This window comes from Pipistrellus hanaki (assembly GCF_964339955.1).
Source record: "Pipistrellus hanaki genome assembly, chromosome: 7".
Taxonomy (NCBI): domain Eukaryota; kingdom Metazoa; phylum Chordata; class Mammalia; order Chiroptera; family Vespertilionidae; genus Pipistrellus; species Pipistrellus hanaki.
The window spans coordinates 65,626,242-65,641,287 of record NC_140509.1 but is presented as its reverse complement, the minus strand read 5'-3'; the positions used below and the strand labels follow the sequence as shown (position 1 = coordinate 65,641,287).

At 41.7% G+C, this 15,046-nt stretch overlaps 1 protein-coding gene across 5 annotated transcripts in view; it reads right to left on the bottom strand.

Moving 5' to 3' along the window:
* NHSL1 (NHS like 1) overlaps positions 1 to 15,046 on the bottom strand; it is a 192,229-nt gene that overhangs the window by 82,965 nt on the left and 94,218 nt on the right. The window contains exon 1 of one of the 5 annotated variants that reach the window (XM_084890654.1): positions 4,960 to 5,122. The exons of the other annotated variants lie outside the window; for them this stretch is intronic. Within the exon in view, the coding sequence (XP_084746780.1) occupies positions 4,960 to 4,975 (16 nt within the window). The 5' untranslated portion in view covers positions 4,976 to 5,122. Of the gene's footprint in view, positions 1 to 4,959; positions 5,123 to 15,046 lie in introns of those variants that run through there. 5 annotated transcript variants of the gene reach the window in all.

Below are 15,046 nucleotides of genomic sequence, written 5' to 3'. Positions count from 1 at the left end.
CTTTCCAGGGTCCCTTGCGTTTTAATTGTTCAGGTCTTTTAAGATGATGTTCAGATCAAAGAGTAAAATGGCATACACTTTGCACAAGGCTTACTTGACAGTTTATTACTGGATTTGGGAAGGGGTGGGGAACCTGCCAGAGCAGAGGGCTGCTTGCTAGCTAACTTGAAAAATGCACTTGTTTCAGCACAGAAATAACAAATCTGTTTCTGATTCCAGACATTACTTTCCAAATGCTGCCAAGAAAAGAATCTAAGGAATTCTTTTACATACACAACATGCACAAGACAACTGGAGAGCGGCCTGTGATCCGCTCCAGGGTGCACAGCAGGGAAGGAGAGAGCTGCGTTTTTAAGTATGAACTGCCCTCGCGGGAGCAGAAGCGCATGCCTGAGATAGTTCTGAGCTGTAATCTGCAACATAACTCTGCTATTATTAGACAACCTAAAGGCTTTCCTAAATCTGTAACTTGTGAAGCAGAAAAGGATGTGGACGGGACCCTGCCATGCTGAGCATGCGGGCAGCTGGGAGACACCCGCTCCACACAATTCACCCCGTTTCCAATCCACGGAACTAGATGCCCAGCTCTTGGACGATACAGAAGACCGAAGAAAGGGAAAGAATCTCGTCCAAACACCAAAGCCAGGTTTAAATCTCTGTAGAGAATGCTGGCCAGGTAAAATCCGACATTAAATTCAGAAAATTAAGGTCCAGGATGTTCACAAAGCATGCTGAAATTATCCTTAGAACACAAAAGGACTTATACTTAATCCTTTCATAAAGAGCAATGGTTTTAAACTCAACTTCACAGGGGTATCCTGCTTTACAACTCAGTAAACTATGTAATGATGGAGCCAATGATTCAAAAGGATGTAATTTCCCATGCATCACTTCTGTTTTATTAATACGGGGGGAGACTCGGCAACAGAATCCACTTTGGAGAGAAAGATCACAGGAGAATTCTGAACGACTGAGTCATCCAGCAGACTGAGCCATCTAATGCAACTGTTTAAATTTTTGGCTCACACTGAGTTGACTGCAGTCAACTGAGTTCAATTTTGTTTTTTGTTTTTCCCCTTCTCAGTGGGATGAGTTCATAAAGGAAACTGGATCACTTATTGGAAATAAAAAGGCACCATTTTCTGCTTTTGCGTGACTGTTCATAGTGAGTGTATTTTTAACCCTTGTACCTACACATACAAACCTATCTTAAACTAGCATTGCCCTAAGTTACAAATGAATCATCAAAGCAGCTACCCTGAACAGTCATTCTTACATTCTGTCCATTAACTACATCTCCTATCAATGCTTTATTACAATGTTATTTTACATAATGGGGTGAAGTGTTCCCTCAAAACCCACATCTACTGGGAACCTCAGAATGTGATTTTATTTGAAAACTAGAGGCCCGATGCACAAAATTCGTGCACGGGGGTGTGTGGGGGAGGGATGGTGTCCCTCAGCTCATCCTGTACCCTCTCCAATCTGGGACCCCTCGAGGGATGTACCACAGAGATCGGGCCTAAACAGGCAGTCCAGACATCCCTCTCACAATCCAGGACTGCTGGCTCCCAACTGCTCACCTGCCTGCCTTCCTGATTGCCCCTAACCACTCCCCTGCTAGCCTGATCGATGCCTAACTGCTCCCCTGCCAGCCCAATTGCCCCCAACTGCCCTCTCCTGCTGGCCTGATCACCCACAACTACCCTCCCCTGCCGACCATCTTCTGGCAGCCATCTTTGACCACATGGGGGCAGCCATCTTGTGTGAGAGTCAATTTGCATATCACCTCTTTATTATATAGAATTATATAGGATAGTCTTTGCAGATGTAATCAGTTAATATGAGGTCATATATTGGAGTAGAGTGGGCCCTAAATCAAAGGACTGCTGTCTTTATCAAGCAAACCACCTGACAGAGACACAGGGAGACACACAGGGAAGACAGAGCCAGAGGTGCGGCCACATGCCAAAAAAAACCTAAGACCTCAGAAACCGGAAGAAGCATGGAAAGACCCTCCCCTAAAGGCTTCAGTGGGAGCATGACCTCGTCAACACCTTGATTTTGAACTTCAGCCTCTAGAACTGAGAGAGAAGAAATTTCTGTTTTAAACTACTCAGTGGTCATTTGTTACAGCAGCTCTAGGAAACTAATACAGATTTGTTTGGCCACTAACCCGTGCCAGTTGGCCAATGCTTTGCTTACCAGTCTACAAGAAGGTTACTGTAGGACATGCGATGAAATGTCTAGGTACTTGTACAGCTGTTTGACATTGTGGCGATAGCCCACAGCACATGATTTTATGTTTTACAAAATATCTGCCTGTGATGGATTGGAAATTAAAAGTAGGAAACAGTCTTCACAGTTAGCAATGCACTACAAAGATCGTTAATATTTATAAAGATGAACTGGTGTACTCTGCAATTAAGAAACTTACCATCTGAATCATCTCAGAGAAACTTAATTAGGTTCCATGCAGTTTTAGTGGTAAAAATATTTCATTCTAATTTTTTGAACAAAGTAAACAGTGTATAGTATTCGATATGTGCATGGTAGTTTGCCATGGACCATGTTATTTGATTAGCCAGAAGCTCACTTCCCAGACCACGCCGGGCCATCCATCGATTATGCAGGGAAGGAACAACAAACACATTGTTAACCACGGGGACCTTGGCAGAACTTGAGAGAACATCCTCCCGGAGACTGGGAACTCAGGCGTTGCTCATCCAAAATGAACTTGGGTGGAGTGGGCGTCGCTGAGCTACTTCAATGGCAACAGCAGAAAGTGATTCTAACTAAATGAGCTATTACCCTGACAAGAGAGATAAAGATGACATCTCTCTTTACAAGAAGGCATTTTTTTCTAGCACCAAATCAACCCAAAGCTGAGTAGACCAGACTTCAGGGAAAAACAAAAAATAGTCTAAATGGAGAAAAGGAAACGTGCATCCGTGTGGGAGGCTGTCTGGTGTGAATGTCTTCTTTAAACAAAAGAAATGCACAGGAACACAACGTAACCCCAAAGAAGGGCAGCCGTTTCCTTTAAAGTCTATGCAAATCACAACCGCAGACTCCACAGCCCTTAGGACCTCAGCGAGCCACAGAAACAGGCTAGTTAGTGAGACCTGAGAGTGCCTCCCCAGAGGGGAACACACACAGGGAGAACACAGAGCACTGCGAGGAGCCCTTGGTATCCCTGTGTTGAATCTCAATCACCATTACTTCGGGCTGGGGTCACCTCATCTGTAGCACAAAGGGCAACCCAAGCATCATTACTGTAAGCCAAGAGGCTACACATCCCAGGAAGAGAGCAAAATGTCCACTGTTTGTCCTGGCTGCCGGGAGAGCGGGAGTGGGCTTTAATGGGGACTCTGGATTCCCAGTTAAACACACACCCTCCAGCATAAAAGTACTTACTCTGTTGTCATCACATGCCATTCACCTAACTTTCTAAACTGTCCTCCTTAGTTTCCACGGAAACTAAGAGTCCATGAAGTTGATAGATTCTTTAATAAAGTGGAATTGCTGTTATGGGAATGGGTGGAGACAAATATGTTGAAGCTGCAAAAGTCATACCCTGCAACAACTCCACACCTGCATTCAATTAAAAACCTAAACCTTAAGCTATCATTAGATCATAATGATTTCAACTGCACTGTGGAAATTACACTAGGTTAGCAAGCACCCTCATCCAATAAAACTGCATGCTGGCTCTGACAGTTAAATTCTTAAGACAACAGCTTAAAAAAAAACACAAAAAAAACCTTTTTTTTTTTTTACAAAAATGAACTCATAATTCATTTAATCTAAAATTATTTTTCAGAAGTATTCAAATTCATTTCAGCGTTATGAGCTCCTTAGAAATCTACTGCAACTAGATAATCCCTATAGTATATATTAATTTAATTCTTTGGAAGAGAAAAATGAGATGTTTTTTCTTGTTCTTACCCCCTCAGTTTTATCAAATTTGTACCAACTGTATAAACAAATATCCAAAACTCAGTTTAATATTAAAGACGTGGGTGGTTTTTAAGATGCCAAATTAGGGTTAAAGTCTGTAAAGGTTAAGTCTAGAGAATCCATGTCTTTCCTCATTAATAGACTGAGGACAAAGGAATAGTTAACAAAGCAAGCCGGGACCAGTTTATTTCCAAAAATTGAAAAGCTGTCAAGAATTTCACATCAACAGAATGACATACACTCAAAGAAATGAACAAAATAATCTATTCCAGTTCTGAGGAAATTCATTTTCACTCCCCCATTCCAGCAATCTGATGCACAAACACACTCACTCTCAAATGCCTAAATTAATTACATTCTGACAAGAGTTGGAAGAAAAACAGAGTTGAAGAAAGAAAATAATTGCCTCAAAAGAGAAAATACAGTCTCCCCTAATCAGGAAATCACTACATGTACTCATATATTCACCGTGTTACAGTATTTGAGAAGTACTACCATCCATACATGGCTAGAACAAGAACTGTGTCTATGGTAAAATTAACTTCATTCCTGAATTCACACAAGAAAGCTGATAGCAATAGAACTGTTTGCCCCTTCCTGTCATTCTGACCCTTCCCGTGGGCAACTGACTCATCACAGGCAAGCTCCCTAATAGGATTTATACTACCATTGTAAACTATTCCTACTTTCATTAAGTTTCCTTTCATTCTAAACTTTTAACTTCTTTTGTCTGTGACAGAATATATACGAAACACACCCAAAAAGTTCTGGAGAACTATCTTTTCTTTCTAAACCAAAATTCCACCTCCCCAGCAGGAGGTCCTTTCTTCCTGTTTGCAACAGACTAAGAACAATGACTTTTTTCACTTTCATACTTCTCCAAACTCCCTCACACTTTGATTTTCATAGAGCCAGCCCTGTGGTCTGGACTTGGGATGCTCAAGGACCATCTTTCTAACGGAGACCCTCACCACCCACAGGGACCCGGAGCCCCCTCACCTTTCAGGCAGAACATGGTGGAGCAGTCCCATGGAGGGGCTGTGCTCTGCGGCGAGCAGCCTGCAGTGCTAGGCACAGCTGTCTCCCAGCCCACCTCCCCAGCGCTCCCTGCCAGAGCAAGCGCGGGGCAGCCGGCCAGCGCCTGCGATTACAGGAAGCCACTGCCCAATCCCGGCTTTCTGGCCCAGCCGCTGACACCTCCCTATCTCCCAGGCGTGGTTTCACACCACAGAATCAGCCGGGATCATCTCGGGAAGGAAGTGAGGGGAGCAGGGGTGAGCCGCCGCTGCTCCCAGGGTCCAGGGGAGAAGAGCAGTGCCAGGGCAAGTCCGCGGGCCTGCCGGTCACACTTTCCATCGCAGCAGATGCGGCAGCTCATGTGACCCACGAGGCAAAAACAGAAATCACTGGATTCAGTTTAACTGTTTGCTATGAATGACGACTATCCTTGGACTTCATTATTCCAATACTCTAACTTTTTTTTTAATGATATCAGACAACTCACAGACTGGTCCACAGGCAGCGCTAAACCTTAGCGTTGAGACCGCACACAGTTTCCTGGGTCTCCGTAAAGGGGTGCATGTAGGGGAAGTGCCGGTGACACTGAGGGAGCGCCACGAAGTGCTGACTATCGTTCCTATCACCACTCCAGTCACTCAGCTTGAGGGTGAGGACAAAAATGTGAAGTGTGTTATGCATGTAGGGCCCTGCCATTTTTTCAGAGGAGGCAACGAAAATAAATGTCCCTGAGTTGGCATCACAGCATGTGAAGGTCTAACTCTACTGCAGCCACAATCAGATCATGACATTTCTCCCCTCCCCTGGGAAGCTACATCTACTCTGGTGAGTTAAGGGCTTTTTAAAGTTCTCATTTTAAAAAATGGCCAGTTAGCATCAGAGTCTACATCCCTTTACTTACAAACCCAGGTTAAAAGGCAAGAGAAGAGAAACGGTCTCCTAACGTGGCCTCGGAGCACCCTGCTCGAAGGGCAGTCTGACAGTGAGTGGCCCGCAGCCTCCGGAGCCCCCTGGTCACAGGAAGTGGCCATTGTTCCCAGGGCCCGTTGCTGTGTGCAGGTCTTCCTTTCGACTCCACAGGATGCAGGAAACTGACTCATAGGAACCATCTATCTGTCTGTCTGTGTCCTGGGGTGCTGGCTGCAGCCCTAGCTACCCAGTATGGATGCTCCATGGCTTCAGATTTGCACATAAGGTGCAGCATATCCTCGCTGGGTGTCTGCTCCTCACCTCCTAGTATCCCCAGCAGCACCCAGTTAATGTTTCCTACCACAAGGAAGTCATTGTCCTTGTTGCTATGATTGTAAAGAAACAGCAGAGCCCTAGCTGGTTTGGCTCAGTGGATAGAGTGTCAGCCTGCGAACTGAAGGGTCCCAGGTTCGATTCTGATCAAGAACACATGCCCAGGTTGTGGGCTCAATCCCCAGTCGGGGGAGGGGGAGGGGGGGAGGCATGCAGGAGGCAGCCGATCAATGATTCTCTCTCATCATTGATGTTTCTATCTCCCTCTCCTTTCCTCTCTTAAATCAATAAAAACATATTTTTTTAAAAAAATAGCAGAGATCTCTAGCCAGAGCTCACTGGGATGAAAAAATCCTACATGTGGATTGACAGTGATATAACTCTTAGAACACAGCTGGAAGGAAGCTTATAGCTCTTCTCATTGGTAGACTGGTTCAGTGATGAGGCAACTTGCCCAACTAACCAGTGGCTACAACAAGATCAAAGCCAAATCACCTGACTCGGCTTTTTCCATGTCACCATGTGACCCTCTCATGGATGGCTGGAGTCATACCTTGTCCTTGCCTGTCTTGAGTGGTCTTCGATGCAATGTAGGAATTACGAAGGTACTCCTGGAAGTATTCTCATGGGGTAGATATAACTTTTGAAATTGCACACAGAGAGAGAAACTCTACAACTCGGAGAGTTAAGACTTCTGAACATAGGTTAGTAGACGGAGTTTGGGTGGTTATATGCTCCTAATAGCACTCTATGAATACTCACAGTTAAACCTTTTAATATTGACAACTTTATTGCTGGAAAGAACACCGAGTTGAAAAGTAAAGAGAATGTGATTGCAGCTGCATCTGTAGCTTTATTTAGCTGATCTTTAGAGCAGATCATGGCCTATAAATGTGGGGACTAAATTAACTCTAAGATTCTATCCTTCTAGCCAATTCCATTAATATTTTGCTTTGACACAGATAGCCTGTATATTAATATAATATATATAAGCATTTTCTTAGGGGCATTATCTCAAGGAAAAAGACAATTCTTGCCTTCTCATGGTTTAGTGCAAGAAGTAAGTAGGTGAATGAACAACTATAATGCAATGTGATAACATACAATACAATACACAACATTAATAATGATCAACAAAGCTCCTTGCCTATTACCATCTAACTAAGCTGCTCTTCCTAGCCAGGTGAAAACATCCATAATTTAATGTAATAGGTTGCATGGTGTCCCCCCAAATTCCTGTCTACCCAGAACCTCAGGATGTGATCTTACGTGGCAATAGGGTCCTTGCAGACGTACTTAAAGTAAGAATCAGGATGAAATGGCACTGGATTAGGATAGTGGTAAGGAAAATAAGAGTGTCCTTCTCCAAGACAGGAGAGGACCCACAGAGACACAGAGAAGGCCAGGTGAAGATGGCAGCAAAGATTGCAGTTATGTGGCCACAAAGCAAGGAACACCTGGACCACCAGCACTGGGAAGAGGCCGGGAAGGATTCTCCCCTAGAACCTTGGGAGTGAGTGTGGCCCTGCTGACACCTTGATTTCCAACTTCCAGCCTCCTGGGAGAATGCATTTCTGCTGGCTTAAGCCACCCATTTGTGGTGATTTGTTACAGCAGCCCCAGGAAACTAATCCATTTAGCAAGGTAACAATTATAGCAGAGGGGCATGATTTTTTATTTCTCTTTAAAACAACTTCAATTCATGGTTACATGGGCTTAAAAACCTATTTTTCCCATACTGATAAACTCACTGTGTCTATATTTTCAATGGAAAAAATAATCTTCCTATAACACTCATAATCAGCACAAATACCATCTTCTTTACATCGGTGAAATTATAAGTATCCCCATCTGAAAAGTTCACAGCATTAAACTCAAACAATGGCAATAGAATAGGTATTTTATTAACATCGAATATAAGAGTATCATTTTTTTTAAATCCCTCATTTTCACTATCAAACAAGTGTGAATATGTTTGAGAAATAAAACATGATAAGACACGCTATAATCATTTTTTTTCAAACTAGGAAGAAAAAGAATTATCCATTCAAATTATTATCTGCCACTACTGATCATTCCTACTGAGTCTGAAAAGTAAATACCTAGGAAGCTGGGGAGCGGGTCCAGGATGATGAATGCTCACAGAGTTTACAGCCCGATGGGCAGGACAAAGGCCTTGTCTTTGCCAACCATGACCTTAGAGCAGCAACCACTGTTCTCCCTTGTAGGATTACAACATCCAGCATCATGTTAAAATTTAACATTATTATCTCAGCCAGAGGGAGTGGTGGCCACACAAGCAACCAAAATATTTTAGAGACTTATTGTCCTCCAAACCACTGCAGTGTTATGAAATTTACATGCTGAAATTTTGTTTGTTTCAATAAAATACTGGGGATATGGGTAAATTAGAAATCAATTTGCACAATGCGTAGAATTGATGAGTCTAGAGGGCACAGAAGTCTACTTTGTTCCTGACAAAACCCAAAAACACAAGAGAAATAGGCAAACCATACCTTCTCCCTGTGCACCCTGACTCTTCACAAAAGCCAGGCAAAGATGGAAAGAACCTTCTCCATACCCAGGCAAGAATAGGTTTCACATTTACTAGGAAAGTATTCCACACTGGGCAAGGCCTGCTTTCATATCTCTCTGTATGCATCTCAGTGCTTTAAAAGTCAGAGACTAAAGACATATTCCCAGTCACCACCTCCCATTTTCCTCCATACTGCAGGAGACTGAAGATGCTGAACCCCCGATACTTTAACATCAGAAGGGCCCTGGCTAGTGTGGCTCAGTTGGCTGGGCGTAGTCCCATGTGCAACAAAAGGTCACAGATTCAATCCAGTTAGGGCACATGCCCAGGTTTCAAGCTCCATCCCCAGTAGGGGGCGCAGGAGGCAGCTGATTGACATTTCTCCCTCACAACAATATTTCTTTCTCCCTCTCCCTTCCTCTCTCTCTAAAATCAATAATACTTTAAAAAACTATATTTTTTAAAAGAAAGAATAAAAAAACAGATTAGAAGAACCAAGTTAAGCCAATTCTCTGTCATAGAAGCCACACTGTTGGCCAAGGCTAAATCTGAACATCTCACCAAAGTGTTAGAATATGCACTTCAGTTTTCTAAGCAGTTCTAGAATACTTCGGTTTTAACAATATTCTGAATTTCTCAGTTAAGAGAATTACTGTCTAGGTTTTTCCATATATATCTTTGCTACTCCAGAGAAAGACAGGAAAAAATTTAGCATTACATTGGCTAATTGCACGTTTCCCCAGGTGACTGTAAAACTGGTCCTGGTTTAGTGCCCCCCTCTGGCCACCTCCATAGGCAACATCAGTTCATCACAGGGAAATCTGGAACACAGGTCTTTGTTCGAGACACTTCCTCTTCTTGCATCCTGTTTAATTTTTCTGCACTCTGAACCCAAGGGTGACCTCAGCCTCTTCACAGTCACTCTTCTCTTAGGAGAGATCTGAATCCTGGCTTGTTAAAGGAACAGGTTATTCTAGGTTATTTTATGCTGGACACAAACCAGCCACAGAGCTCCAAAGCACCGGCAAATATTTCTCTGGGGTTCTCCATTGGCTTCTGGCCTAAGGTAGCTTCATTCATGTCACTAAATGTCCTCCCAGAATCAAAGGAGCTCTGCACTAATTGGCCATTTTTAAATACGTGCTCCTGAGCCCATTCTTAAGGCTATTTCCTCCCCTCTCTTTGCCCCTCTTCACAACCAAGCCTGGATTTCTTGACCTCACAACCAAGAAAGCAGCCCTCATTCGACCCCTTATCATGAAATTGTCTCTTATCATATCCAAGGAAGCCTAGCTCTTCTCCCAATACCTAAATGAGTTGGTTTTTTCTTTTTAAGAACCTTTGAGTTACTCCGGTTCCACTTTCCCAGGGAGGGTAACGATGCGTTTCCAACTTGACCCGAGCTCTTAGCTTAGATAACCTCACAGGCTCTCTTGCTGTCCATCTTAGGATCCAGCAGAAGGAGTCCTTACTCTGCAGCCTTGCTCCACTCATCCCACCCTGATGTAGCTTCAAAAGGCAGTGCCTGTGGCTGAGAGCTTTCTTTTGGCTATAATAATCCTTCATACCTTTGTAGCAGTTACTTTTTTTCTTTCCGAGCCTAACCCTTTACTCTACCTTCATATATTCTACATCTTTCCCAAAGAGCTCCAATTGCTCCATTCTCTCCCTTAAGAAAAAAAAAAAGGAAAAAAAATCATGTTTCTAGCTTATGTGAAAAACACAAGGTCAAGATGAATCCCCAAGTCCCCATTGAGCAATAAAGGCCCTTCTTTTCCCAACATTTTCTGGCCACATCTCCCATTAAGTGGCCTTGGGAGTCTTTGCGCCACATTCCATGTGGTCTTACACCTCCACTGTCCTCGCTCAAGCCATCATTCCCTTTGTCTGGAATGCAGGCCCCACCCCACTTTTTATTTCTCTTAAGCCTCCTCTGACCACTCTCCTCTACCCCAGCAGAATCAATCCCTCCTTGGGCTATGCCACCATGTTTTTGTTTTTGTTTTAATCTTCACCTTAGGATATTTTTTTCCATTGCATTTTTTACAGAGAATGGAGGGGAGGAAGAAGGAGGAGGAGAGAGAGAAATATCGATTGGTTGCCTCCCGTTTGTACCCCGACTGAGGCCAGGGATTGAGCCTGCAACCAAGGTACATGCCCTTGATCGGAAATCGAACCTGCAACCATTAGGTCTATGGGCCAATATTCTAACCACTGAGCCAAATAGGCTGGGGCACCATGGTTCTTTACTTATGCAGCTATCATAGTGTCACAATTCCATCTGCATGCCTAAAATGAGAGTTCCACAAAGTAGGAACTTGTTCATTCACACTTAACCTACAATGCCCTGTGGGGTGCCCGGAACATAATAGGTGATCACTGTCCTCAGCATAAGCCAGAATTACTATCACTTTATATTTCATCCAAAAACACATAGCAAAATGTTAAAAGAATATGTATAAAACCTGGATGAGGTATCTATCTAATAGCATAATGATTCCTGGGAAAGTCATAAAAATATTTAGCATATTCCTTAAAATTAAATAAATACTATTTTTTCCTACATAAAATTGTACTTATTGAAACTCATTATTGAATAATAGTTACTGATCATTAAAAGCTAAACTTATGGTAGAATATTTGTAAACCATAATTTCTTTAGAGATTAATAATCTATCACAATATATAAATATCAAATCATTATGTTATATATATGAAACTGATATAATATTATATGTCAATTATTTCTCAATAGAAATATATTATTTTAAAAATTCATGGTCTATAGAGGCCTCATTTTCAAACCCATGAACACAGATACCATTCTCAAGGCAAGTTCGCCAAAGCAAACTCAGAAAGCAGTTTTCCTGCTCTCATTCAGCCTAAATTAAATGTTTGAAGGATGATGGACATGGGGAGGAAAAAATAATTTTTCTGGAAATATTATGTCAGAATGTTGAAGTCAGTGTGACCAGCTGGAGGGAGGATACAAATAATGTCATAATAATGACCCCCAATCCCCTTTAGTGGCTTTGTTTTTCCCTTATAAAACCACTGGAGTCTAATTTAATTCTCTTAAAGCTCTGCCGTTTTCTGTAGACCTAACAAATATGTGTTATATTTTAGAGAGTCCAAGTTAAAGCACATATAAATAACCTCGTTTCAATTACTATTTTAAAACATTGAGGGTTCTAATTCTTGGAATGATAAATATGTACACTCATTTAGGTCTTGTATAATTTCCTTTTGTAATGTCTTGTAGTTGGCACATTGTTCATTAAATGTATTCCTAAGTATTTCTGTGTGTGAATGGAGGCATTCTCAAATTTCATTTTCTAATTATTTAGTGTTAGTACAGAGAAACACAATTGATTTTTGTATGTTTGTCTTATATCCTGCACCCCTGCAATGTTCACTTATTAGTCTAGTAGCTTTTGGGGGAATTACCTAAAGTTTTCAAAATACACCACTGTGGTCAATGAATAAAGAAAGTTTTACATCTAAAAAAAAAAAAAACACAAAAAAAAACCCTCTTAACCTTTCATGCTATCTATTTCATCACTATGCTCCTTAAGGAATCGACTCCTAAAATACCATATTAATGACAATCCCTCCCCAACAAAAAGCAACTAACCTAAAATAGACTATTTGTATCATTTTTTCCTAAGCATCTGAGTACTCTAAGGAAGTTAAAACAATAACCAACCTTCAACTATGGAAACAGGTGCAACTCTCCTGCCCACACAATCCCCATCCTAATCATTCTACAGAGAAATCAGCCTACAGATCAGAATTATTCAAGATCCCGAGGCAGCCAACCAGGAGCAACCCAAGTTCTGCCACCCTTACATGTTAATAGAACATCAGCTCATAAACAGAGAGAGTACCAACTGAACTACAACTACCGTGAATCATCAAGCAAAAACACAGAAGTTAAAAGGAAGACATACAATAAGTGCCCAGCCCCCGGATAACTTTTTATTATTCTGATACTAACCTTAAAATTTATAAATTTAAAATATTTTATTTTTAAGCCAACTCTATATTTTAAAAACCCAAAGCTCTGTAAAGACCTGGAGAATTTCCACACACAAAAAAAGGTAGTTTATTTCTGAAATCACCACATTCTCCAACTTTTGACCCACTTAAGCCTTGGCGACAACGGTGAAAGGAAGGAGCTAATCATTTCCCTTTCAGCTGCCAAGTCTTCTTTCTGAGCAGCCAGGCAGCCTGAAACTTCCCAGGAATAGCGAGTTATTTCAGAACCCATAGGATTTACAACAATAATGGTTTGAGGAAACCACAGCGTTTAGGTTCATTCAGTCTTGTCCCCTGTTCTTAGCAGTTTAAAAATAAGCAAGAAAATGATTCTTCAATTTGGCAGGCCAATTCCAGGGAGGCGTCCTGCCACAGTGCATGATAATCACAGAGTTACAAGGTCCACAGAGGACAGCTTTCCACAGAAACAGCTTTTTCTGGACCTCCTCTTTGATCGCCAAACTGATCTGAGCCTTTTTCATTTTTGTTTTATCTCTTCTTCTCTTCTACCTTCCTTCCCTTTCCTCTCTCTCTCTCTCTCTCTCTCTCTCTCTCTCTCTCTCTCTCTCTCTCTCTCTCTCTCTCTCTCAAGATCAGTAAGTTAAATCTAATAGAAGTCTGCAATTCTGCGGATGATAATGGCTGGCATTTTCGTTCCATTTTTATTTAATGCATCTCTGCAAGTTCAGCTATTAATGATAATAATTCTACAACTCCTCAAAAGGGAGGGGGAAAAAAAGCTACATGTCAAACAGTAACACTAAGTTTAAAGTCTGAGAATGCACTTATTTCTTCGGAGTCAGGTGTGCTTTTGACAGCTCTATTAAGTTATTCCACTGTCTCTAAGGATTTCAGTTCACACAAAGGAAAGGCTGCAGCCTGGGGCCCTTGGGGTTTTCTGTTTGTTTTTGGGAGGTTTTGTTGTTTTTCAGTCAATTCTTTGAAAGCTGAATAAATTTTGCTTTTGTGGGTGGAATCAAAGTTACCCCAGAGAGCCTGATGTCCCTCTTTGCCTCTGCTCTCATTAGTGAGCTGCTTGTCTTAGGCACATCTATTTAGAAAACGTCTGTGTGATACAGCATGAATGCAAAGCTTCCCAAACCTGCTCTGAAAGGTCAGCGAAGGAATGTGTCACTTGACCTTCACAGGGCAGTCAGGAATGCCAGAATTGAAGAAAGGAACAGAAAGGGACACCATCTCAATACTATTTAGGAGAGGGGAAAGGAATGTCAGTGGCCACTGTGGGTTGTGGGGTCTTAAGCAAGCTAACTGGCCTCCCTGGACCCCCGCTCCATTGGTCACAGACATCAGACAGGGCTATCTCTGAGGTGCCTTCCAGCTCCAATAAGTTAGCCTTGTTTCGTTAAGGTGACTCTAGTTGGATCCCTTCACACGGCCAATTTGGGGGATATATCCAAATATTTACTCTAATGCTCTCAAATGACACACAGAGAGAAAAATATGTGGTCACTGCTTCAATAAACCCTCTGTCTAAATAACAGCTACAGTTCATTTCTCTGATTAGGTATACACAAAATGGTCAAAATTCTCTGAAATTCTGCTTCATCTGGAAAGGAAGACATCTACAGCTGCCATCATCTCTGAGATTTTACATCCAAAACACACAGTAAACGCTGGGCATCAAAAGCTTTGGCTACAAGGAGTGAGCAGCTTCTATCAATTCTCTAATGTTTGGAGAATAAGAGAAAGCATAACAGTGCTTTCTGAAATTGTTGTGCTTTTCTCTGAGCCTCAATTCTTGAATCACACAAAACAACTTTATTTTAATCTCTACTTTCAATTTATTCAAATTGCATACAAACATTTTTGCAGTTTTCCTGTCTGTAAATCAAGGTATTCACAGCAACTACTGTAGGCCTAGGATGCAAAATGGGAACTGTGGCATTTCAACCTCATCTATTAAAAGATCATGTTAATTCTGAATATCGGGATATAGTGGTTTATTAAGAAATTGCAAAAAAAGGCAGAGTCCAATCAGCTTTTTCAGTCACATTTTATATAATTCCCATTTGTGTTAATGAAGATCAAATGTCATTTAAAGTGATTGGCCAAAAATATTTAGTGGAGTAGAGGTGGTTTCAGAAAATATTAATTATTCAGAGAAATATGTCTTATCTTCACCACTTTTTTACTTTTCTATAAGCAGATAATGTGAAGAAAGATATAAAATTGAAGATATGGGGAGATTTCACCCATATGAAAAACAAAAAAAATATATGTGGTGTCCAAATA